Raw genomic sequence first — 10,789 nt, forward strand, 5'->3', positions numbered from 1 at the left:
AGCTGTGGCTGTCACTATTAGGGGGGCTGTGGCTGTCACTATTATGGGGAGCTGTAGCTGTCACTATTATGGGGGACATTGTGGCTGTCACTATTATGGGGGACATTGCGGTTGTCACTATTAGGGGGGCGCTGTCGCTATTATGTGGCGGTCACATGATCTCAGGCCGTACCATTTAATAACAGGGGACACCCAGGGCTTGGTATTACGTATCATTCATAAATAGATGAAGCAAAGCATGCAGTGGCCATTGCTGCCGCCTGATGAGCCCGATCCTGTGCAGGCAATAACCGGAGTGGCCCCTGCTGGCTGTGGCCCTTACATATATTGAGGGGGTGTCAGTGCCTCTGTCCCTTGCGGATGTGCGCTCAGGGCTCGAGGGCTTCAACTCCATAACATGCAGAAATCTTCCCAGGCGCTGTATGAAGGGCTCCGCCAGTGTCCGCCATGTGCACGTGCTGTATCGCCACGCCAACATCATGACTCCTTAAATGGCATCTTGTGGCCCCAGTTCTGCGCCGTCTCAGGGGCCACCGCGTAACCCTGCCCCCTGCTGGCACAAGTCAGGCACTTCTTATATAAGGACACCATCCGGTTCTGCAGCAGTTTGAAGGCCATACAGATGATGGCCATGCCCAGCACCGTATAGACGGACAGGAGTAAGAAGAACTTGGGGTGCTCGGGGAAGACGTCGCCAAAGCCAATGGTGGTGAGTGTTATAAAGCAGAAGTAGAAGGCCTCCAGGGTGCCCCAGGTCTCCCACAGGGGCAGGATCAGGGCCCCCAACATGATGAAGGCCATCACCACACACAGGATGAGGAGGATCGGCACGTCCAGCTGGTCCAGCTCCTCCCCAAGCTTGTCAAAGTTTAAGAGGGCCGGATGGGGGGATTGTTTAATGTCCAGCTCGGGGCAGGAGTAGCACCTCGTATACGGCCCTTTCTTGGGTAAGAGCCTTGCAGTGTCCTTCACAATCAGCAGCTCGAAGATGTTGAGGTTCCTCAGCTGCAAGTAGCTGGTCTTCACCGGCGCCTGGTTCTTCAGGATGTCCGTCAGACTGAGCGGCTCCGTCATGGCCACTCGGCTCTCCAAGGTGGACCTCGCACTGGACCTCTCCGAGCGACCCATCAGGAAGGAAAAGCTATGGGACAGGGTCAGCTTCTTCTGGAAACATCTATGCCAGACATCGAGCATATAGTTATATGTCCTGGACAGGCAGACGGCGAGGATGTCACCAAGATCTGCCAGAAGAAGAAGCATCAAAGGAATCCCGATGGCCGCGTAGATCATAGTGACGACCCTGCCCAGCTGCGTGATGGGGGCCATCCGACCGTAACCTGAGCGGGAGACAAACATCAGAGAGTGACCCAGGCATGGTGGAAAATAGCTCCGCCCTCTAGTGGAGGGGGGGGGGGGGTAAGTAATAACATCTTTGCCCTCTACTGGGGGGTAAGTAATAATATCTCTGCCCTCTGGTGGTAGGGGGTAAGTAATAATATCTCTGCCCTCTGGTGGTGGGGGGTAAGTAATAACATCTCTGCCCTCTACTGGGGGGGGGGGTAAGTAATAATATCTCTGCCCTCTGGTGGTGGGGGGTAAGTAATAACATCTCTGCCCTCTACTGGGGGGGGGGTAAGTAATAACATCTCTGCCCTCTACTGGGGGGGGGGGGGGTAAGTAATAATATCTCTGCCCTCTACTGGGGGGGGGGGGGGGTAAGTAATAATATCTCTGCCCTCTACTGGGGGGGGGGGGGGGGTAAGTAATAATATCTCTGCCCTCTGGGGGGGGTTAGTAGTAATATCTCTGGGGGGGGGCTATTATTCCTGTTCTTCCTTCTCGCTTTCTGCTGCCCCCTGCAGGCTGATACCTGCTCCCCCCCCCCCCTCCCGTCTAATCCTTATCTTACCGATTGTACTGAAGACTGTAAAGCAGAAGAACAAGGAGCTGAAGAAAGTCCATTCCATGGTGACCTTATTGTAGAGGTCGATCAGCTCCTTGGAGAGATCCTTAAATTGTTCTAGAGAAAAAAGATGAGAAGACAATCACTGGCCAGAGCAAGGAAGTCCAACCCCGACCACCGGGACCCACCGCGGCCTCACTGACCACCGGGACTCACTGCGACCTGGTCACACACGTCCTATCCACAGACACCCCCACCATCATCATGGGAGATTACAACATCCCCATTAACACAGACCACCCCCCTGCTTCCAGCCTCCTGTCCCTCACCGCCTCCTTTGGTCTCTCCCTCTGCCACCCACATAAAGGGGCACACTAGACCTCATATTCACCCGCCTCTACTCCATAAGCAGCCCCTCTGACTCTCCAACCTGCTGACATTCTCTGTCTTCTCCTCTCCAATAGACATATACTAATGTACAGCACCATGGGATTAATATAATAATGTACAGATCACCATGAGATTAATATAATAATGTACAGCATCATGGGATTAATATAATAATGTACAGAGCACCATGAGATTAATATACTAATGTACAGCACCATGGGATTAATATAATAATGTACAGCATCATGGGATTAATATAATAATGTACAGAGCACCATGGGATTAATATAATAATGTACAGAGCACCATGGGATTAATATAATAATGTACAGCACCATGGGATTAATATAATAATGTACAGCACCATGGGATTAATATAATAATGTACAGATCACCATGAGATTAATATAATAATGTACAGCACCATGGGATTAATATAATAAAGTACAGCACCATGGGATTAATATAATAATGTACAGAGCACCATGGGATTAATATAATAATGTACAGCACCATGGGATTAATATAATAATGTACAGAGCAGCATGGGATTAATATAATAATGTACAGAGCACCATGGGATTAATATAATAATGTACAGAGCACCATGGGATTAATATAATAATGTACAGCATCATGGGATTAATATAATAATGTACAGAGCACCATGAGATTAATATACTAATGTACAGCACCATGGGATTAATATAATAATGTACAGATCACCATGAGATTAATATACTAATGTACAGCACCATGGGATTAATATAATAATGTACAGATCACCATGAGATTAATATAATAATGTACAGCACCATGGGATTAATATAATAATGTACAGAGCACCATGGGATTAATATAATAATGTACAGAGCACCATGGGATTAATATAATAATGTACAGAGCATCATGGGATTAATATAATAATGTACAGAGCACCATGGGATTAATATAATAATGTACAGCACCATGGGATTAATATAATAATGTACAGCACCATGGGATTAATATAATAATGTACAGAGCAGCATGGGATTAATATAATAATGTACAGAGCACCATGGGATTAATATAATAATGTACAGAGCATCATGGGATTAATATAATAATGTACAGAGCACCATGGGATTAATATAATAATGTACAGAGCACCATGGGATTAATATAATAATGTACAGCACCATGGGATTAATATAATAATGTACAACACCATGGGATTAATATAATAATGTACAGAGCACCATGGGATTAATATAATAATGTACAGAGCATCATGGGATTAATATAATAATGTACAGAGCACCATGGAATTAATATAATAATGTACAGAGCACCATGGGATTAATATAATAATGTACAGCACCATGGGATTAATATAATAATGTACAGAACACCATGAGATTAATATAATAATGTACAGAGCATCATGGGATTAATATAATAATGTAAAGAGCACCATGGGATTAATATAATAATGTACAGCACCATGGGATTAATATAATAATGTACAGCACCATGGGATTAATATAATAATGTACAGAGCAGCATGGGATTAATATAATAATGTACAGAGCACCATGGGATTAATATAATAATGTACAGAGCATCATGGGATTAATATAATAATGTACAGAGCACCATGGGATTAATATAATAATGTACAGCACCATGGGATTAATATAATAATGTACAGCACCATGGGATTAATATAATAATGTACAGAGCAGCATGGGATTAATATAATAATGTACAGAGCACCATGGGATTAATATAATAATGCACAGAGCACCATGGGAGTAATATAATAATGTACAGATCACCATGAGATTAATATAATAAAGTACAGCACCATGGGATTAATATAATAATGTACAGAACACCATGAGATTAATATAATAATGTACAGCACCATGGGATTAATATAATAATGTACAGAGCATCATGGGATTAATATAATAATGTACAGAGCACCATGGGATTAATATAATAATGTACAGAGCACCATGGGATTAATATAATAATGTACAGCACCATGGGATTAATATAATAATGTACAGAGCACCATGGGATTAATATAATAATGTACAGAGCACCATGGGATTAATATAATAATGTACAGAGCACCATGGGATTAATATAATAATGTACAGCACCATGGGATTAATATAATAATGTACAGAGCACCATGGGATTAATATAATAATGTACAGCACCATGGGATTAATATAATACTGTACAACACCATGGGATTAATATAATAATGTACAGCACCATGGGATAAATATAATAATGTACAGAGCACCATAGGATTAATATAATAATGTACAGAGCACCATGGGATTAATATAATAATGTACAGAGCACCATGGGATTAATATAATAATGTACAGCACCATGGGATTAATATAATAATGTACAGAGCACCATGGGATTAATATAATAATGTACAGAGCACCATGGGATTAATATAATAATGTACAGAGCACCATGGGATTAATATAATAATGTACAGCACCATGGGATTAATATAATACTGTACAACACCATGGGATTAATATAATAATGTACAGCACCATGGGATAAATATAATAATGTACAGAGCACCATAGGATTAATATAATAATGTACAGAGCACCATGGGATTAATATAATAATGTACAGAGCACCATGGGATTAATATAATAATGTACAGCACCATGGGATTAATATAATAATGTACAGCACCATGGGATTAATATAATAATGTACAGCACCATGGGATTAATATAATAATGTACAGAGCACCATGGGATTAATATAATAATGTACAGAGCACCATGGGATTAATATAATAATGTACAGAGCACCATGGGATTAATATAATAATGTACAGAGCACCATGGGATTAATATAATCATGTACAACACCATGGGATTAATATAATAATGTACAGAGCACCATGGGATTAATATAATCATGTACAGCACCATGGGATTAATATAATAATGTACAGAGCACCATGGGATTAATATAATCATGTACAGAGCACCATGGGATTAATATAATAATGTACAGAGCACCATAGGATTAATATAATAATGTACAGAGCACCATGGGATTAATATAATCATGTACAGAGCACCATGGGATTAATATAATAATGTACAGAGCACCATGGGATTAATATAATAATGTACAGCACCATGGGATTAATATAATAATGTACAGAGCACCATGGGATTAATATAATAATGTACAGAGCACCATGGGATTAATATAATAATGTACAGAGAACCATGGGATTAATATAATAATGTACAGCACCATGGGATTAATATAATAATGTACAGCACCATGGGATTAATATAATAATGTACAGTACCATGGGATTAATATAATAATGTACAGCACCATGGGATTAATATAATAATGTACAGAGCACCATGGGATTAATATAATAATGTACAGAGCACCATGGGATTAATATAATAATGTACAGAGCACCGTGGGATTAATATAATAATGTACAGCACCATGGGATTAATATAATAATGTACAACACCATGGGATTAATATAATAATGTACAGAGCACCATAGGGGTTAATATAATAATGTACAGAGCACCATGGGATAAATATAATAATGTACAGAGCACCATAGGATTAATATAATAATGTACAGAGCACCATGGGATTAATATAATAATGCACAGAGCACCATGGGATTAATATAATAATGCACAGAGCACCATGGGATTAATATAATAATGCACAGATCACCATGGGATTAATATAATAATGTACAGCACCATGGGATTAATATAATAATGTACAGAACACCATGAGATTAATATAATAATGTACAGCACCATGGGATTAATATAATAATGTACAGAGCATCATGGGATTAATATAATAATGTACAGAGCACCATGGGATTAATATAATAATGTACAGCACCATGGGATTAATATAATAATGTACAGAGCACCATGGGATTAATATAATAATGTACAGAGCACCATGGGATTAATATAATAATGTACAGCACCATGGGATTAATATAATAATGTACAGAACACCATGAGATTAATATAATATTGTACAGCACCATGGGATTAATATAATAATGTACAGAGCACCATGGGATTAATATAATAATGTACAGAGCACCATGGGATTAATATAATAATGTACAGAGCACCATGGGATTAATATAATAATGTACAGAGCACCATAGGGGTTAATATAATAATGTACAGAGCACCATGGGATAAATATAATAATGTACAGAGCACCATAGGATTAATATAATAATGTACAGAGCACCATGGGATTAATATAATAATGCACAGAGCACCATGGGATTAATATAATAATGCACAGAGCACCATGGGATTAATATAATAATGCACAGATCACCATGAGATTAATATAATAATGTACAGCACCAAGGGATTAATATAATAATGTACAGAACACCATGAGATTAATATAATAATGTACAGCACCATGGGATTAATATAATAATGTACAGAGCATCATGGGATTAATATAATAATGTACAGAGCACCATGGGATTAATATAATAATGTACAGCACCATGGGATTAATATAATAATGTACAGAGCACCATGGGATTAATATAATAATGTACAGAGCACCATGGGATTAATATAATAATGTACAGCACCATGGGATTAATATAATAATGTACAGAACACCATGAGATTAATATAATAATGTACAGCACCATGGGATTAATATAATAATGTACAGAGCACCATGGGATTAATATAATAATGTACAGAGCACCATGGGATTAATATAATAATGTACAGAGCACCATGGGAGTAATATAATCATGTACAGAGCACCATGGGATTAATATAATAATGTACAGAGCACCATGGGATTAATATAATCATGTACAACACCATGGGATTGATATAATAATGTACAGAGCACCATGGGATTAATATAATCATGTACAGCACCATGGGATTAATATAATAATGTACAGAGCACCATGGGATTAATATAATAATGTACAGAGCACCATGGGAGTAATATAATCATGTACAGAGCACCATTGGATTAATATAATAATGTACAGAGCACCATGGGATTAATATAATAATGTACAGAGCACCATGGGATTAATATAATCATGTACAGAGCACCATGGGATTAATATAATAATGTACAGAGCACCATAGGATTAATATAATCATGTACAGCACCATGGGATTAATATAATAATGTACAGAGCACCATGGGATTAATATAATAATGTACAGAGCACCATGGGATTAATATAATAATGTACAGCACCATGGGATTAATATAATAATGTACAGAACACCATGAGATTAATATAATATTGTACAGCACCATGGGATTAATATAATAATGTACAGAGCACCATGGGATTAATATAATAATGTACAGAGCACCATGGGATTAATATAATAATGTACAGAGCACCATGGGATTAATATAATAATGTACAGAGCACCATAGGGGTTAATATAATAATGTACAGAGCACCATGGGATAAATATAATAATGTACAGAGCACCATAGGATTAATATAATAATGTACAGAGCACCATGGGATTAATATAATAATGCACAGAGCACCATGGGATTAATATAATAATGCACAGAGCACCATGGGATTAATATAATAATGCACAGATCACCATGAGATTAATATAATAATGTACAGCACCAAGGGATTAATATAATAATGTACAGAACACCATGAGATTAATATAATAATGTACAGCACCATGGGATTAATATAATAATGTACAGAGCATCATGGGATTAATATAATAATGTACAGAGCACCATGGGATTAATATAATAATGTACAGCACCATGGGATTAATATAATAATGTACAGAGCACCATGGGATTAATATAATAATGTACAGAGCACCATGGGATTAATATAATAATGTACAGCACCATGGGATTAATATAATAATGTACAGAACACCATGAGATTAATATAATAATGTACAGCACCATGGGATTAATATAATAATGTACAGAGCACCATGGGATTAATATAATAATGTACAGAGCACCATGGGATTAATATAATAATGTACAGAGCACCATGGGAGTAATATAATCATGTACAGAGCACCATGGGATTAATATAATAATGTACAGAGCACCATGGGATTAATATAATCATGTACAACACCATGGGATTAATATAATAATGTACAGAGCACCATGGGATTAATATAATCATGTACAGCACCATGGGATTAATATAATAATGTACAGAGCACCATGGGATTAATATAATAATGTACAGAGCACCATGGGAGTAATATAATCATGTACAGAGCACCATGGGATTAATATAATAATGTACAGAGCACCATGGGATTAATATAATAATGTACAGAGCACCATGGGATTAATATAATAATGTACAGAGCACCATGGGATTAATATAATAATGTACAGAGCACCATGGGATTAATATAATAATGTACAGAGCACCATAGGATTAATATAATCATGTACAGCACCATGGGATTAATATAATAATGTACAGAGCACCATGGGATTAATATAATAATGTACAGAGCACCATGGGAGTAATATAATCATGTGCAGAGCACCATGGGATTAATATAATAATGTACAGAGCACCATGGGATTAATATAATCATGTACAACACCATGGGATTAATATAATAATGTACAGAGCACCATGGGATTAATATAATCATGTACAGCACCATGGGATTAATATAATAATGTACAGAGCACCATGGGATTAATATAATAATGTACAGAGCACCATGGGAGTAATATAATCATGTACAGAGCACCATGGGATTAATATAATAATGTACAGAGCACCATGGGATTAATATAATAATGTACAGAGCACCATGGGATTAATATAATCATGTACAGAGCACCATGGGATTAATATAATAATGTACAGAGCACCATAGGATTAATATAATCATGTACAGCACCATGGGATTAATATAATAATGTACAGCACCATGGGATTAATATAATCATGTACAGCACTATGAGATTACTGGTGTTCTATAAATAAATACGATTGGTCGTCTCCCCCACACACACATCGCTTACAATCGTCTTGCCACAGTGAAGTCCTGGCCAGGGACCTTTAGTGACCCCGTTATTTGGTGCTGACTTTGGGGTGGCCCAGACTGATGGGATTGTCCTGGCACTTGGCTCCGCACTCACCTCTGCTCATGTTGGATGTAGACGCGTTCCATAGAGACTCCAGGACGTCTTCCTGCCGGTACGTGCGATTATGCGCCGATTCCTCCAGTTTATAAAACACCAAAGCCCCGAGGACGCTGTACAAGACCAGGGAGAAGACCAGGCAGGCGTGCGGGAACAGGAGCCAGAAGAGCCGCGTCAGCCGCCCGCAGCACCGGGACATGATCCAGCCGGAGAAGAGAGCGAGAGTGACGGAGAAGCCCCGGAGCACTCAGACTAATGCACCGGGAATAAGGTATCGATCCACAGAGCAAAGTGCTCCCACCCCACCCCCACTGTGCTACTGTATCTAATCCTATCCTGTGTGATACTGTGTACTGAGCTGTATCTAATCCTATCCTGTGTGATACTGTATACTGAGCTGTGTATCTAATCCAATCCTGTGTGATACTGTATACTGCGCTGTGTATCTAATCCTATCCTGTGTGATACTGTATACTGAGCTGTGTATCTAATCCTATCCCGTGTGATACTGTATACTGAGCTGTGTATCTAATCCTATCCTGTGTGATACTGTATACTGAGCTGTGTATCTAATCCTATCCTGTGTGATACTGTATACTGAGCTGTGTATCTAATCCTATCCTGTGTGATACTGTATACTGAGCTGTATCTAATCCTATCCTGTGTGATACTGTATACTGAGCTGTGTATCTAATCCTATCCTGTGTGATACTGTATACTGAGCTGTGTATCTAATCCTATCCTGTGTGATACTGTATACTGAGCTGTATCTAATCCTATCCCGTGTGATACTGTATACCGAGCCGTGTATCTAATCCTATCCTGTGTGATACTGTATACCGAGCTGTGTATCTAATCCTATCCTGTGTGATACTGTATACTGAGCTGTGTATCTAATCCTATCCTGTGTGATACTGTATACTGAGCTGTATCTAATCCTATCCTGTGTGATACTGTATACTGAGCTGTGTATCTAATCCTATCCTGTGTGATACTGTATACTGAGCTGTGTATCTAATCCTATCCTGTGTGATACTGTATACTGAGCTGTGTATCTAATCCTATCCCGTGTGATACTGTATACTGAGCTGTATCTAATCCTATCCTGTGTGATACTGTATACTGAGCTGTGTATCTAATCCTATCCTGTGTGATACTGTATACTGAGCCGTGTATCTAATCCTATCCCGTGTGATACTGTATACTGAGCCGTGTATCTAATCCTATCCCGTGTGATACTGTATACTGAGCTGTGTA

General features: G+C 38.6%; 1 protein-coding gene across 1 annotated transcript; it reads right to left on the reverse strand.

Annotated features, from left to right (window-relative positions):
• Window positions 1-477: 477 nt before the first annotated feature.
• KCNK18 (potassium two pore domain channel subfamily K member 18) lies at window positions 478-9,731 on the reverse strand. The gene is made up of 3 exons (XM_075257597.1): window positions 9,530-9,731; window positions 1,910-2,020; window positions 478-1,337 (listed from the first exon to the last, which is right to left on the reverse strand). The coding sequence occupies exons 1-3, from the start codon at window positions 9,729-9,731 to the stop codon at window positions 478-480; spliced, it is 1,173 nt and encodes a 390-aa protein (XP_075113698.1).
• Window positions 9,732-10,789: the final 1,058 nt, after the last annotated feature.

The sequence above is a fragment of the Leptodactylus fuscus genome, chromosome 10 (genome assembly GCF_031893055.1).
Source record: "Leptodactylus fuscus isolate aLepFus1 chromosome 10, aLepFus1.hap2, whole genome shotgun sequence".
Lineage (NCBI taxonomy): Eukaryota > Metazoa > Chordata > Amphibia > Anura > Leptodactylidae > Leptodactylus > Leptodactylus fuscus.

What these genes read in the sequence shown, in the direction of transcription:
- KCNK18 (XM_075257597.1), bottom strand. Translation starts at nt 9,731, where the DNA reads ATGTCCCGGTGCTGCGGGCGGCTGACGCGGCTCTTCTGGCTCCTGTTC. An exon ending in TACATCCAACATGAGCAGAG is followed by an intron (nt 2,021 to 9,529) that starts GTGAGTGCGGAG and finishes TTTTTTCTCTAG; the next exon opens with AACAATTTAAGGATCTCTCC. An exon ending in TACAGTCTTCAGTACAATCG is followed by an intron (nt 1,338 to 1,909) that starts GTAAGATAAGGA and finishes TCTCCCGCTCAG; the next exon opens with GTTACGGTCGGATGGCCCCC.